Genomic DNA, 15217 nt, shown 5'->3' with positions numbered 1-15217 from the left:
AGGCATGAGACAGCCATCGAGACCATTAATACAAACTCTTGTATAATGTTTATTTTGTAACATTTATTTTTCAGGGGTTTGTCATAAAAATATGCTAATAAATATTTATATATATTAAAAATTAATATTTTATAATGATAAATTGGACGAAACTAATTTTATTATAAAATAAACAATATAAAAGTATACATATTTCTATTTTTTTATATACAACATATTTATTTTCATATTGCTTATTTTATTTTATTGTCTCATGTAATTTGTAATTTGTAAACCATTAACTTATGAATTTATGTTCTAATATAATATTTGATTGTGATTATGTAGGGGGGTCAATCCATGGCAGGGGGGCATTTCAGCGCATAACACGTGTTATAAAAATAATTGAGCCGCTCTTTTTCCATTTCGTCAACCAATCGGAGGGGTTGTGATCAGTGTTTCTACTGTCGATGCATATCGCCTTTTAAACCAACGCACGAGCGCGCAATAATCCTAGACAACTCAATCCAGCTATACTAATCATCAACAACAGGTGAGCTCGAAGAACCAACTTAGCCAGATCGTAATTAGCACGATGATCTCATCTTAGATGTGTCAATTCATCTCGGATGTGTCAAGCGACGTACGAAGAACGGACCTCAGGTCCAGGAGAAACGCCACAATCAGAGAAAACTCTGATGGAAACTGGCCCATGTGTGCCAAAAACATTTATTCACTTATTTATTTTTTTATGTCATAATTTTTTTCGTAATTATGGGAATTCTGCATCATTCTCCATCTGGTCATTATTTTCTTGGTTGAATTCTGATGGGTAAATCCAAACAAGGAATATGTTCTTGGCAGATGCTGTTTGCACCCAGGTCTATTACACGTTTCGATTTTCTGAGGTAAAAACTCAATATTAATAAATTTTATATTATATAGAATGCCGACTAACCATCACCTACTTTTATTTCTTCTTTGGTGGCCACAGGCTGGATGTAAATAGTCCATAGCTGCCAGGTGGTTATGCTCACCAGGGAAATATATATATTTTTTTATTGCAGCTTCCTGGTAAGCACGAGTGATAAGTCGAAGAGGGCGTCTCTCCTGCACCCCCTGTTGGCAATAGTAAACTTGCACATAGTTATATAATATATACTGCGAATATGGTCTTGATTTTATTTGCTCTCTCTCTCGCTCAACAAATGCACTCATTACAGAATTATTGGCACTCCTATAGGATATTGTATAATATTTAAAGTTTCCTCTGGTTTTTTTCCCTCAAACTTTTTTGGAGAAAGAAAAAAGTAAAAATAGTTTAACCATGTGATATTAATATTGGAGCGTTAATAAAACATTGTGGCCTTAATAAAATATTTGCATAAATAATTACCTAAGAAAAACTATAAAATCTAAATGTACAACCCCATCCTAAACAGGGTACATGCAGCTGTTTCACCACATCTCATCCTGTGGTTTAAACACTACCACAGCTGAACAAACCAAACAATATTTTTTATTTTCGTACATCAGCTCACAGATGCACATAAGTGTATTAGTTTAAATTTATTTACTAATTTGTCATTTTTCTTTTAACAATTTATTTTTTAATCTGAACAAACAAAACCCAACATGACACCACCATGGTTTAGAGTTTGAAATTTTGTTTATTTTTTGTATTTTATTTTTTTTTTCCTTTTTTTAGTCATTTTATTATTTATTTAATTAGGGGTTGAGGAGGAGGGGAGAAATCTTGCTATTCTTTTATAAAACATCTCATTCTTTTGTTCCATTCCATCATGCTCACTTGGTCATTCTCACTCATTCACACATTCCCTCCATTATGGATACACACTGTCCGCTCGTCCTTTCAACAAAAAAAGGAAAGTCCTTCCAATGGATAAGAATAAAAACAAAAAATGTCTGTTTCTGGAGCAAAGGGAAAGCAGTGTGTGTGTGTGTGTGTGTGTGTCTGCGTGTATTTGTGTGTGTGTGATTGTGTTAGTGTGTAGATGGGCCTGGTCCAGAATCAGCAAGAGGAATTCTCACTCCAAAGGTCAGGGAGAGACGAAGCCTGAATTCTCAATCAGTTTCCAGGAGGGTGGAAGGGCAGCTGTTGGGGAGGGTGGGGCTGCACCTGCACAGCTGGAAAAACAAACAAGCAAACATACTCAGCTGTGGTCTACCAGAAAAAGGAAGTGCCACCGTGTGGCGATATTTGGTATCACAGTGCAAGTGTTACTAAACCTCCTTGTTAGAGTGCTACTGTTACAGCACATTCAATGGTATAAGATTTTATATATAAAAGAAAGTGCACATCTTCACTTTCTGGAAGAAAAAAAAAAGGGGAAAAAATCCAGGTTTGGTCAAATTCGTATAAGTGGTTAAGGAGGAGTCACGGATAGCAGGTCAAAATCCCATGGTTTAGGAGGAGTTGCGAAAAAAAAAAAAAAAGACTGATGACGCCTATAGATAGTGATCCCTATGGGTTGTCTATGCTTTGCAAACAGCGGTCACCCAAAAAAAAACAAAAAAAAAAAACAAACTTTCCTTTACATCTGAACCAAGAACTAAAACTATTGTCAAAACTTTATATCTACAGGTAACAGTGCATATACTAATGTGTGCACTAAATTAATTTAGAAGATCTATATATCATAATAAAGAAGGGAAACAATACTGCTGTATTATTCTGTTCGGACACAGTGTCTCGGTGCTGAAGCCTCACCTTGAGGGTGCCCGATGTAGGTGTAGTGCTGATGAGTTCCTTGCTGGGGTGGAGGGGGTGCATGTGCAGGGTGTTGGGGGCCAGGTCCAGAACCTGGGCCCTGCTGAGGGGGAGGAGCAGCATGAAGCAGCATCATCGGAGGAGGCCCGTGACCCCCAGAGTGATGAGGGCCTGACAGTGCCCCTGGGACATGAGCCTGAGGGAAAGAAGGAAGTAAATACATCACTCACTGAGTCACTAATAATGACAAACTCTCGCTCTATAATGCTATGACAAAAGTTATGTGGAATTTAATAACATCGCTCAGACCTTATTTGAGAACCTTCATGCAGCTACTAATCAAGCTTTTCCACCAGACAGTACAGCATGAATTACAGTGTCAATGTTCCCATTGTATTTTTACACCAACTCTACCAGCTAATTCACATGAAAATGTATAACTGAAATCATGTTTTCTGTTTGGATTACTTGGTGTATTTAAAAGAAGCCACTGGTGTTTGCACTCTGACTCCTGCTTTAAATATTTTAAGAAGGAAGGGCTTTGCAATTACTTAAAAACAAGCTGTATTTCTTACTGCAGACTATTTTTCTAACAGCTGAAACTTTATCTATCTTGGCACCAGGGCACAGCTGTCCCTCCACCTACTTAGTGCTGGTGCTTGAGGTGCTCCATTTAGAGTCAAAACATTTAACATTTTATAAACAAATTGTGGATGTTTTTAAAGAGCCTAATACCATTTTATCTACTTCACTGTCTCTGTGAAAGGTTTCAGTTTTAAGTCATGTTATGGTCATTTTCTGATTTCTAACAACAATCTTATGACATTTTAAAACTTCAACTGAATATATGCTGACAAATCATTAGAAACCTTGATGTCTCTTAGTGCAATAATTATATTGTTTCTTTTAGAAATATAAATTAGACTCTTTCAGCGCTGACGCCTTAAAGTCCAAACCAAACCGGTGTGGTGATGAATTTCCTCTTTTACAGGAAAACCATGCAAAATGCCTTTGTAAAAGTTAGGAACACCCTTTTCTAACTCCCTAGTGCTTGAGTGAGTGAGTGTGTGTGTGTGTGTGTGGTGTGTGAGAGAACATGCAGTACCTGTGTGAGCTGCCCAATGGACGTGTAGGGGTGGGGTAGAGGCTGATGTCCTGGCAGGCTGTAGCCCTGGATGGGGTATGAGGCCTGGGGAGAACTGTGGCCTGGCGGCAGGTTAGGGGGGGTGGGAGCTGACAGGGGAGCTGAATGATACAAAGCCTGCGGTTGTGGACCTGATTGACCAGACTAAAGACACACACACACACAAGTTAATTTAAAAATATTAATCAGACCAGTTAAGTAACCAAACTAATTATTAATCAATAACAAACATTTCTAAAAGAAAAGTAGGGGCAATACCTGGCCTGGGCTAGGGGCGGGGTGCTGAGGGGGTGGCTGGTTGCCGGTGGGAGTGGTGGAGGGCTGCGGAGGATGCATGGAGCCCGAGTGATGGGGGAATGACTGAGGGGCTGCAAACAAAAAGATATTTTGATGAGAATTCTACACATTCAATTTAACTGATATTTCACAATTCCACAAAGCAATAAGCAAAATAGCACATTTTAGCTTTGTTTCACAGAATGTAAATTGTTTTTAAATGAGAGCAGAAACAGCAGGTTGTATGAGCCAAGTTTTTTTTATTAACACACTGAATCCATATAGTTAAAAAAAAAAGTATATTAATATTTTGGAAGATTTTATGAAATATTTAATGTAAATATATAACTGATGTTTCACCATAATCAGCTACAGAGCTCTTGCACTTCCACTATGCAAAAGTTTGCTGGCAATCAAATCTGCCATAGATGATTACGATCAGGCTGAATAATGAGAAATCCCTTGCTAAATTCAACCACACAAATTTGACTTAACACATGACCAGAGACCAAATAATGGTATAGGGTGAGAAACTACAGGATATTAGCTATTAGATTTAATGTTAAATCCCATCAATTTCTGACATATTTTTTCCCTACCTCGTCACCCATTTGGTTAATAATTGACTGAGGTCGATATGTCCGGTCACACCAGGGTGTTTAGTGTGCAAGTAGGAAATTTTTTTAAAGAATTTTAGCTTTGCAAAAACATTAAATTACTCACTCGCTCACCATCCATACTGCTTTATCCTGGCTACAGGGTGACTGAAAGGCCTGGTGCAACCCTGTCTCTACCCTGGACAGGGTGCAAAACCATCGAAAGACACACACTCGCACAACTCATTCACACGCTATAGACAATTTGGGAACACCAGTTCATGCCTTAATCTGCATGTATTTGGACTGTAGGCAAAAACTCACCAAGCACAGGGAGAACATGCACACAAACCCGAGGTGGGAATCAAACCCAGACCCTGGAGGTGTAACCACTAACGCAGTGCTAACCACTAAGCCACTGTGCCACCAGAATTAAGTCAACATTAAAAAAAGATGTTTCTGATCCTCATGCACGACTGCCTCAGCATTGTACATTTTTATGAAATGCTAAACTAGCTAGAACGCACAAGCTGAACAACGCAGAACGTGCTGGAGTTCATTATATTACACAGTGTATACAGGTGTTTGATAAATAATGATTTTCCAGACCAAAACACACACACACACACACACACACACAGAAGTGTATGCACAGTTTTATGAACATTTGTTCTGCAATGTGTGACAATTTTGTGGGACATACCATACATGCCCTGCTGGGCTCCTGGGGGTCCCTCGGTCTGGCCAGGGTATTGAGGACCAGGATGTCCAAGCGTCTGAGGGTGTCCCCCTGAACTCAGCATCCGCGCTCCACTTTGCAGCATGGAATACACCGGCTAACAAAAACATAAGAGAGGGGTGTTTTATCAGTTTTAGGAATTAACAAGTTTGGGGCAGTTTTATGAAATGTAAATAAGTGTTTTGTACGACATCAAACTTTAAAATATTAAGTTTACCTGTCCCGGATAGTGTGGCATGGCAGGGATGACCTGGCTATATTGCAGGTAAGACTGGGGATAAGGAGAGGCCACAAGAGGAGGACCTGCTGCTGATGCCGCCTGGAGCATAGGAGCTCCCGACGAGTTGTGGTCCGGACGGGGGGCAACAACTGAGCCTGATCACGACAGAGATAAGACATTAGAGCTTGGGCGTTTTCATATGTGCAAGTGTGACCTGAATCTGGGGTTTGTATCTACTGTACAGGCAGCTGCACTAATAAAACGCACTTTGCTTGTAAATAAGCAATTGTGTTTGTTCCAAGAGTTTAGTTTACATATTATTAGGTCAAGCAGGTTTACTAACGGTATGTAAAAACTGCCCTTGCGCTTTAATTAAATAGATTTTGAGTTAACAAGTTTTCTCTTCTGGTGCAATATTTTATTCTGCAGCTACAGGCCAAACCGGCCATATGCATACTGAGAACTAAACACGATCATGTAACAAACAAGTTATTTGTATAGTTTTTAATGAACTGGTGGACAAACATTTTAAAGACAAATAAAAAGCTTTACTGCAAAATCTGCTTAATAAAGAGCAACATATTAAACAAGTTTAGTGTTCAGGAAATTAGGTCCCAAAAATACCTTTAGCTCTGGGGTACTTTCCTTGGCTCACGGTGGACACAGCATACTGGTACATCTGAGGGGCCTGGCAAAGACAGATCACACAAAAAACATTACTTTTCACTCGTTCTACAATACTTCCTCATAATGCCTCTTACTGTCTGATAAGAACAAGTTACACAAACAGATTTAGCTAGCTGCAAGCACAGAAAACCAGTCTGTATGTGTGTGTGTGTGTGTGTGTGTGTGTGTGTGTGTACCTGCACAGAGTGGCCCTGTAAAGGTATTGAGACGTAGTTCAGGTACTGAGGGGGGGTGTAGATAGGTCCTTGTCCTGTGGGAGGCTGGAGCACCACAGAGGGGCTTGGAGGTGTGGGCCGTGGAGTAGTGGGGGTCGCAGAAGGCTTTACCTAAACACCAAACACAGGTCAAGATGACACGTACATGCACATCTATGTGAAAGGTTGCCCAAGTGGGTGCATGACGGGCGAAAAATAAAAAAAGCTGAAGGCCAGAGCACTCACCATAGTGAGAGGAGCCTTGGCAGGGTTAAACTCTTTGGCATTAGGGTTTAGTGTGGACTTCTTCACTTGACTGTATTGGACAAAAGAAAACAGTGTTAAACACTGTGTTAAATAAAAGGATGTGGAAAAAGTCATGTCAACATGCATCTAAAAACAGGAGTTATATGTAGAGATTTAACGTTTGATTAAGGCTATTTAACACTTCTATAAAAGCTTTTTTTTTCAGTGTAAAAAGAAGCTTTACAAGGCTTCTGCTCAGTGTAACCAAAACAATGGAAAAAACAACACGAGGTGATAGGTTCATGTTTTAGAAACAAGCTTTTACTCCCAATTACTTAACCCACCCACATTTGGTAGGTGACAGTTAAACAGGGCCAATGTTTAACAACAGACAAATATATAAAACAGTCTTTCGCAGCCATCTCCATCCTTCTACTCACTCAGTCACACCCTCCACTCTGTCCGTGGCCTCTGAGCGGCCGTCTTCCCTGCCTGGTGTCCTCGCAGGCTGGGGTGGCACTGCTGCTTGTCCATCTGTACCAGTTTGATGAGAAACACCATCAGGTGTGGCAGAAGGTGTGCCTGTGGGTGTGACAGACGGTGGGGTCACCGCAGCTGGACCTTCAGCACTCGTTTCCCTGCCTGCCTCATCTGATGGAAGCTCCTGTGTCGGAGTTGTAGGTGAGACAGTTTTGGGATCTGTGGAGAGAGTTGAGTCCGTCTGCGTGCTTTGGGTTGGGCTTGTCTGAGCAGGTTCGCTGTGGGTCACTGAAGTGTTAGGGCTCGAGGGTGTGGAGCTTGAGTGAAGCTGAGAAAGAGAGAGACAAAAAGGGGTTTGTTTGAATTTTAATCAGCATTTAGTGCTTAAGAAATTGATAAAGCACTCGATGGTACATAAAATAAACTGAATTGTTCAACTTCACTCACTCTGAACTCTTTTCCAAACTTGCGGAGCTCCTCTATCTGTGACCTTTGCTGAAGTGAGGCAGCTGGAAAACAAAAAAGGCCATCTAGGTAGGCAAAACTAAAAAAAATTGGATGCTGTAACCTAGTTAATAAAAAAAAATAATAATAATATTACCTTTACTGCCCTTGCTGTCTTGAGGACTGACAGGGCTTTCTGTCCTCTCCTTGGATAAGATCTCATTCACTGACACAAAAAGTTGAACAAAAAGAAAAAATGAAAATAAATGAACAGAACACAGAAAAGGAGAGAAAACTTGACATACAATCAGGAAAAATTACTTTTTGCTAGGAATTATAATATTGACAAAAGACTGTGGAGGATTAATGCTGCTCACCATCTACAGGGAAGAGTGGGGTGGGGCCAGAGGGCTTCGAGGTGACCATGGTAACTGAAGAGGTGTCCAGATAGGTAGGAGCACTCAGGGGGGAATCCTGGTTGGGTGCATCAGGTTTGGGGGAATGCGAGACTGAAGAATGAAATAGAAGAAGGTAAATGGAGATGTTGATAATAAGATCACCGACTTTATAAGGCAGATATTGGATTTTCATTTACACAGGATACAATTTTAACAGTGGCTTCACCTGTAGGTGAAGAGTGAGAGTTGGATGCACGCAAGCTTCTGGTTTGTGCTGGCCTTTGAGATTTGGGGGATGTCCGAGATGACACTATGACAGAAAAAAAGTGCTATGTTTTAAGAATTTTATAATGTGTGTAATTATTAGTTACAAAATCATGACAAAAACCTTACCTCCATTAACAGGTCGTGCAGAATCTGAGGGAGACTGAGGGTGTGAAAGAGAATGGGGGAGCATGTGTGGGGCAGGAGGACTGGCATGACCTCCTTCTAAGGGCCGGGATTGAGCAGGTGGGCTACACTGCGCTTGGTGGGGAGAATATCCACCTCGGATTGACAAAGGACTGTTCCTATCAGAAGGCGGTGTGGGCTGACCACTGCCAGAGGGCAGTGGCGGCCTGGGGGACGAGCTTGAGGGGGCAGGTCTGTTTGTTCGATTGGGAAGAGCAGAGGAAGGTCCTCCTCTTTCTCGGTCACTTCTGGATGCACCAATTTCTCGTTCTCTCGCTCTTTGAGGTAAGGGAATGTATTTGCCCTCCCTAAGAGAAATCAACAATGGAGGAAGAATATATTTATATGTATTTGAAATACTACAGAAACCACAACGAACATGCATCATGAACTAGAGAATGATGAGAAACTAAGATTTGGGGCAAGTTATATGCCATACTGACCGGCTCCCAGAACTGGAGAAGCCTGGGCTGTCTCTCCCCCTCTCTCTCTCCCCTCCATCACGCACTACAGCACTATACTTATCTTCTTCGCTTCTTCCTTCATCATTCTCCAGCGCCACTCTGTGGCGATATTGCGCGCTGGCCTCAATCTCACTGGCCAGCCGTGCAGCTCGGGCCTCTCGCTGCCGGAAACCCTCCGAGCTACCTCGCTCCAGGGGAACCCTGAAAAAGAAAAGAGATTGGAAAAGTGAGTGATTGAGATTCAGTTGCAAAGTACAAAGTTTCCTTGTGTAAAAAAAAACAAAAAAACTATACGATTAAGACACTACCATTCTATATACTGACCGTAATAGCAGACAATTCCCAAACATCGCTGGTCTATTATGCTTATTGTTTATTTAAGCTTTAGACTAAAGGATAAGACAGAGAGAAGAGCAAACATCATCTTCCAGCTTTTTGTGTGTAAGGCAAACTTACGTGTACATTGAGAGGCTTGAGTCGTAGGTGGACTTCACCCCATAAGTTTCTTCGTTGAAGCGGAACATCTCACTGGCATCCCAACCATTAGACTAATCGGAGAAAAGACAGAAAGGAAAAGAGACAAAAAAATAAAAAATCAGATTTAACAGTTTAAATGTTTAAAAAAAAAGTTCTGAGTGTGTTTAAATAAAACCATGATCACTTATCTACTATATACATTTAAAAAACTTAACATCTAAGCATGATGCAATTTATAATTTTAACCACATACTACAGATAAACATAGAAAAAATACAGGAACAATCTTGTTTTAAACAGATCTGCTGTATTGCTCCTTTTACTTAAACCTGACTAAAATGTTGCTAATAGCGTAGTTTGAGTACATCTGTAGTACATTTCAGTGTGCCTGTTATGTTAACTCACTGCGTCTGTTTCTAGATCAAAGTTCTCTCCATTGCTGTCTCCACCATCCCACCTCTGCAGCACCTTCTCTCTGTGATCGCCGTTTACTCTGGACGAGCTGATCGCAGAGTCTGTAAAGGTGTCTGCAAACAAACAAAAATTCATGCAATCAGTCCAGACCAAATCAATATTAGAACAGAGATTACTCGCCAGATCTAAAAGCATTCCTTTGTGCGCACACACCTCGAGTAGCATAGTTAAGATCCACGTCTCTGCAGGTCATAGTGATCAAGTCACTGGGGCTAAAGATCATTGTGTCTGTGATCTCTTCTCTCCTGGGGTGTGTGGACGAACCACCTCCACAGCCATCCCCTTCTTCAGTCCTTAGTTTGTGTACGGCGTCCACTGCCAGTTCACACTGTGTGAAAGTAACGAGATCAAGTTTAAATCAATAACATTACAAAACACAACTAAAAGACAGAACAGCTTGGCTAGGTTTTCCCAAAATTATTTTGACTGTTGGAATATTATTATTTAAATAAACAAAATGGTTATAACTGAATGTTCTGATGTAAGGGTGCCGTTAAGGCAGTTTATTTTCAACAGGCATTTAGACTAAAGGATAAGACAGAGTTTAAATCAATATAAATCATGAGTGATGTTCTATCAGCCGCGCAGAGCATGGCCCTTTACAATGCCATCCTATGCAGAGAGTATATACAGGGCAGCCAAAATGTCTGGATGCATCGACATTTTTCCTTTAGAATTTTTTTGGGTAATTTTAGACCCAAGATAGATGAGAAACCAACAACAGAAGACTGAACAAGTACAAAACCTAACCAATCTTTGGGTTGTCTGAAATCAGTAGTCTATTAATAATGATCCAGAACAATTTCTTTTTTTGGGAGGGAGGGGGTTTCCAATTTTCTCCCCAATATTAGTCGTAGCCAATTCCTCCCCGTCACTAGGGGGATCCCACATTAAGGCTACTACTACCACTCAGTCGGAGGGCGAAGACTACCCCGTGTTTCCTCCGAACCACGTCACGTCAGCCGACCGCATCTTTTTGAACTGCTTCCTCACGCACCATTAGGGGCAGAGTAACACACTCGGAGGAAAACGCTAGCCGCTCCTTCTGGCCACCCTTTGTAAGTAGTGGACCTGAATCCACTCTCTAATAATAATAAATAAAATCTTCTTGGGTTATTATTTCACTTTATATCCTTTGTTATTAAACTACAGAAAAACATTTTCTTACACAAATCAAAACCACTGAGTAACCTTATTTCTGAGTTTCTTTAAAGTTTGATTATAGAACCATAAAAAATAATAATAAAATAAAAATAAATAAATAAAAATCACTTGTCCACTGATTGGTGTGTTTAATACAAAGAAGCGTCTTGCTTACTCTTGAACTTAGTGTCTTAAAAATCCCCTCGTACACACTGCCATTCTTTACCCGCACGTCACACCTAGAGCCCTAGGAGGAGAAGCATTAGAAAAAAAAAAATATTGTAAAAAAATATATTTTTAAAAAAGAAGTCTTTATATGTTTTAATAAACAGGTATTGGTGAGATCACCAAACAATTAAATTGTTCTCATTCACTTAGGTGAAACCTGGATACTCATCAAACTTGTTCTGCGATACTTGATAACTGCATGGGCTCAGTTCACAAAAGAAAACTCACCACTACAGCTGTGAGGAAATGAAGCATCCGGGAGTTATTGTAGACTCCCTCAAACACCTAAAAGCGAAAGAAAGCGAAGCATGACACTTTGATACATTCTCCAAATAAAGAACAAACTGACTCACAAACCTAAAATAAATAAACAAATAAATAACAATGACAGCATAGTACAACTCATTCAAACATGTAGGCCTAACTTTTATACTGAAACTTAATGCCTCTTAAAAATAAAGCAGGTTATGTATGAAAACAAGATTTAACAAAGCAAATTACTGGGATAAAACCAATATGTGAATGTGTGCCACCTGGTATGCTGCCATTGGAAAATGTAAATACAGCGGAACCTCTGCATACAAATGCCCGCCCTTATTAATTTTTTCCCAAAGAATTAAAATTTGCATCGGCACACAAAACATTTTCAACATACGAACGAATGAACAAATGAACCAAACATCTGCTGTTGGTGTCAGTGGAATGCCAAAAGAAGCAATTTTTTATGAATGTTTTCAGTCAGCGAAAGCTGTCTTAAAAGAGTCAACCCACAAATCCAACGTTGCCTAAGGCATATGTTCAAAAGCTATGTGATTTTTCATGCATTTTTTTTTTTGTAATATTGTTAAGACTTGTGTGTGGCTGAAACAGATTATCTGCATTTAAATTATTTCTTATAGAAAAATTTGGATCGCCTCCAGAATTAATTACATTTGTATGTTGAGGTTCGGGAGTTGTGCAAAGCTGTGACACTGCCTATAGAGATATACCATTTATATTATGGGTTTGAGTGTGAAAGAGGCAACAGTGCAGGTACAAGCAATATGCTGGACAAGAAAGCACAACTATAATAAGAAATGAGAACATTTTTGAATCGGGTTTACATACAGGAGGAGACTGTGAGGGAGGCTTCACAGAGTTTCTGTTCCTGAAAAATAATAATAAAAATCAAATGGTCAGGACAAAATTGTGACCGGATCTTTTTTGAAATGTCAACAGTACTGAACAGTACTATATATAAAATGTGTTTACATCTGTGTAAGGGCACATAATAGACACATCAAAATAGATTATTAAGCAACTTAAACCTTCCATCCACTTTGGTTAACCTTATTAAAAGCTTTACATCAGCATCAATAACCCGACGTTTTAATCATTAGTTTTGTGTTATTAGTCTACTTCACATATAGATTCAAATACAGTACTCTCGCTCGGACCTTCAGCTCTTAAACATGGCCACAGTGGCATTGTGTAATAATATAAGTAACACTAGCAAAACAAGAGCGACAGCTAAGAAGCAAGATTTACAACTGAATAACGTTCGCGCGATTATTTCCACTTTTTAACAATATCTCGACAGCGCTATGTGAGTTTAATACTGATCCGGTTAACGTTAACAAACCCAATGCGTCAGCTAACAGGCTAGATTTAGCCACCATGCGCAAATAACACCGTAACAATAAAGATCAGACAGAACGCTGCAATTTAAAATATGTCGGATTATCAAGAGCCATTCTGGGCATGACATTTAAGTACATATATTTATACTTTTTTGTAACGTACATTCCAGGTCTCCGGTGTTAAATTGCTCGACTCAAGAAAGAAAAAACACCGTTTGGGTCATATGGATTCAAAAAAACAACAACAAAACCCTGCCGAGATCTCGTAGGTCTCCGCCCTGGGAACAACCTTTGGTCAATTACAACGTCAATCAGCTAGTTTCCTTATTCGATTGGTTCGAACCTCCTGTAAAGGGAGCGTTTATGGTTTACAATCGGCGTTAAATTATTGGTCAGACTGAATGTCAATCATATCTGCTCATCTTCAATTGGTCAATAGCTCTGCTAATTCAATAACATATTGTCCAATTGGTCTCTTCCGAACAGTACGTCATATAGTCGTAATGTACACACCCCCTTTGACCGGTAGGCCTCATGATAAAATACCAATCCTCGGATTTTCTCTGATGAGTAAACCGGGTTCAGATTACCTTCCAGGGGCTGGTCTGGTAGTGCTACTCCCAGGAACTGTCGGTGACATACCGGCCGATCCAGAAGGTCCGTTAGTCGTTTTGCGGCCACTTGGTCCAGGCTGTGGCTGAAAGACATGTCATAATTGTATTTTTTGCATAATAATTGTCTACACGTGATATTTAATTTTTACGATGTCCATGCTGGTTGACCGGCAAATGGAAACTAGCTACAACGCGCTAGCTAGCTAATAAGCTAACCTAGCTAGTTTGGTAACTGAATCGATTTTTGTCTACATTTTGTTTGTGTACATAAAAGACTGTTCCAGGCATAAATACTCACATTCTGGCGGCGGAAAGACATCGCTATCCGCGAACTAGGCTTCTCAACTATCGTTGTGGCGCGTTTCAGTGTTCTCTGGCGTATGCTAGCAACCTTGATAGCTAGTTAGCTAGCTAAACCTCGGAATACGCGTCAGAAATACCCAGCACCTTCGATAGCTTCCTTTCCAAGTGCCCAGAATCTTCTTCTGTCTTTATTCTGAAAACATGTCATGAGCACGCTTAAGAAAAGTTTCAAATAGTATTTCTTAATTTTGTTTAAAAAAGCCGGTACCACGTCTTAAGATTTGCCTTAAACATAATGGCAACCCGCTTTCAGTAAGTCTCTTTTGATTGGTCCAACCTGGATTAATGACGCAGTGACGCACTACGTGCGCGCTACAGGCAGCTCATGGACGTGAGCCATACTTGTGTCGTGCGTTCGAATGTCTCTAAAATCACAGAGTAAATTTATGCAAGGTTATTTGTTTAAAAGTGACATTTTAGATAGATTTTTGATGACATTGGTAACCTTTCGTGGTTACTAATGTCTTCTTGCACCTCCAGGCTCCGGGTTGGATTCCCGCCTCGGGGTCTGTGTACGTGCAGTTTGCATGTTCTCCCTGTGCTTGGTGGGTTTCTTCCACGTGCTCCACTTTCCTCCCACATGCTGAAGGACGAGCAGATTAGGCTAATTGGTTTTCCCAAATTGCCCCATAGTGTGTATGTGTGTGCCCTCCGATGGATTAGAACCCTGTCCAGGATGTACCCTGGCTCATGTCCCGAGTGTTCTTGGATAGGCTCCAGCCCCCCGTGACCCTGTATACATAATAAAGTGGTATAGGTAAAGAGTGAGTGGTAACCCCCCATGTTGGTTAAAAGAGAAGAATGGCATTGAGGAGTGCTCAAATGCAGCACAACGGTGACCAGCCTGGTGTTATTGATTAGATGTTCAACCAGGTCCTGGCCTTATCTCAGTGTTTTTCCTTTTAACACAGTTTATTTACTTTGCAAGGGTTCTTTCTGCATTTGTGAAACACAGTCTATTCAGTATCTTAACTTGACCACAAACTGCCCTCTCAGAGGCACCGAAAAACAAATTTTTAGATATTGTTATTGTTATGTATTGATGTTATTAATAAGATCTGAGATGGGTTCAAGTCCCATCTGGGGTGATAATTTTACATAAACTTTTTTGGTGTGAGAGAAGAGGATGCAGAGGATAGGGTTAGATGGAGGCAGATGATTCGCTGTGGCGACCCCTGAAAGGGAACAGCTGAAAGACAAAGAAGAAGATCAGAGAGGCAAGGCTTTAAACTAGTCATGTCAGTCCGTTAT

General features: G+C 40.3%; 1 protein-coding gene across 2 annotated transcripts; it reads right to left on the bottom strand.

Annotated features, from left to right (window-relative positions):
• Positions 1-1614: 1614 nt before the first annotated feature.
• atxn2l (ataxin 2-like) lies at positions 1615-14217 on the bottom strand. Of its 2 annotated transcripts, XM_053514730.1 has the most exons (24): positions 13902-14217; positions 13580-13686; positions 12478-12517; positions 11599-11655; positions 11318-11389; positions 10153-10327; positions 9931-10052; positions 9505-9596; positions 9028-9249; positions 8528-8892; positions 8361-8444; positions 8114-8245; positions 7894-7962; positions 7740-7801; positions 7253-7620; positions 6813-6882; positions 6549-6698; positions 6310-6373; positions 5683-5840; positions 5430-5562; positions 4113-4222; positions 3816-3998; positions 2711-2906; positions 1615-2127 (listed from the first exon to the last, which is right to left on the bottom strand). In XM_053514730.1, the coding sequence occupies exons 1-24, from the start codon at positions 13920-13922 to the stop codon at positions 2069-2071; spliced, it is 3111 nt and encodes a 1036-aa protein (XP_053370705.1). In that variant the 5' UTR covers positions 13923-14217; the 3' UTR covers positions 1615-2068. The 2 variants fall into 2 exon arrangements, with proteins under 2 accessions (XP_053370705.1, XP_053370706.1); XM_053514731.1 differs by lacking the exons at positions 13580-13686; positions 13902-14217 and adding an exon at positions 13153-13242.
• Positions 14218-15217: the final 1000 nt, after the last annotated feature.

This window comes from Clarias gariepinus, chromosome 16, assembly GCF_024256425.1.
Source record: "Clarias gariepinus isolate MV-2021 ecotype Netherlands chromosome 16, CGAR_prim_01v2, whole genome shotgun sequence".
NCBI classification, from domain to species: Eukaryota; Metazoa; Chordata; class Actinopteri; order Siluriformes; family Clariidae; genus Clarias; species Clarias gariepinus.
The sequence above is the reverse complement of the archived record's forward strand: the minus strand, read 5'-3'. Positions and strand labels throughout refer to the sequence as shown.

What these genes read in the sequence shown, in the direction of transcription:
- atxn2l (XM_053514730.1), bottom strand. Translation starts at nt 13,922, where the DNA reads ATGTCTTTCCGCCGCCAGAAT. An exon ending in AGAGTGGAGGGTGTGACTGA is followed by an intron (nt 6,883 to 7,252) that starts GTGAGTAGAAGG and finishes TGTCCAATACAG; the next exon opens with TCAAGTGAAGAAGTCCACAC. An exon ending in CCATTGGGCAGCTCACACAG is followed by an intron (nt 2,907 to 3,815) that starts GTACTGCATGTT and finishes TCTTTCCCTCAG; the next exon opens with GCTCATGTCCCAGGGGCACT.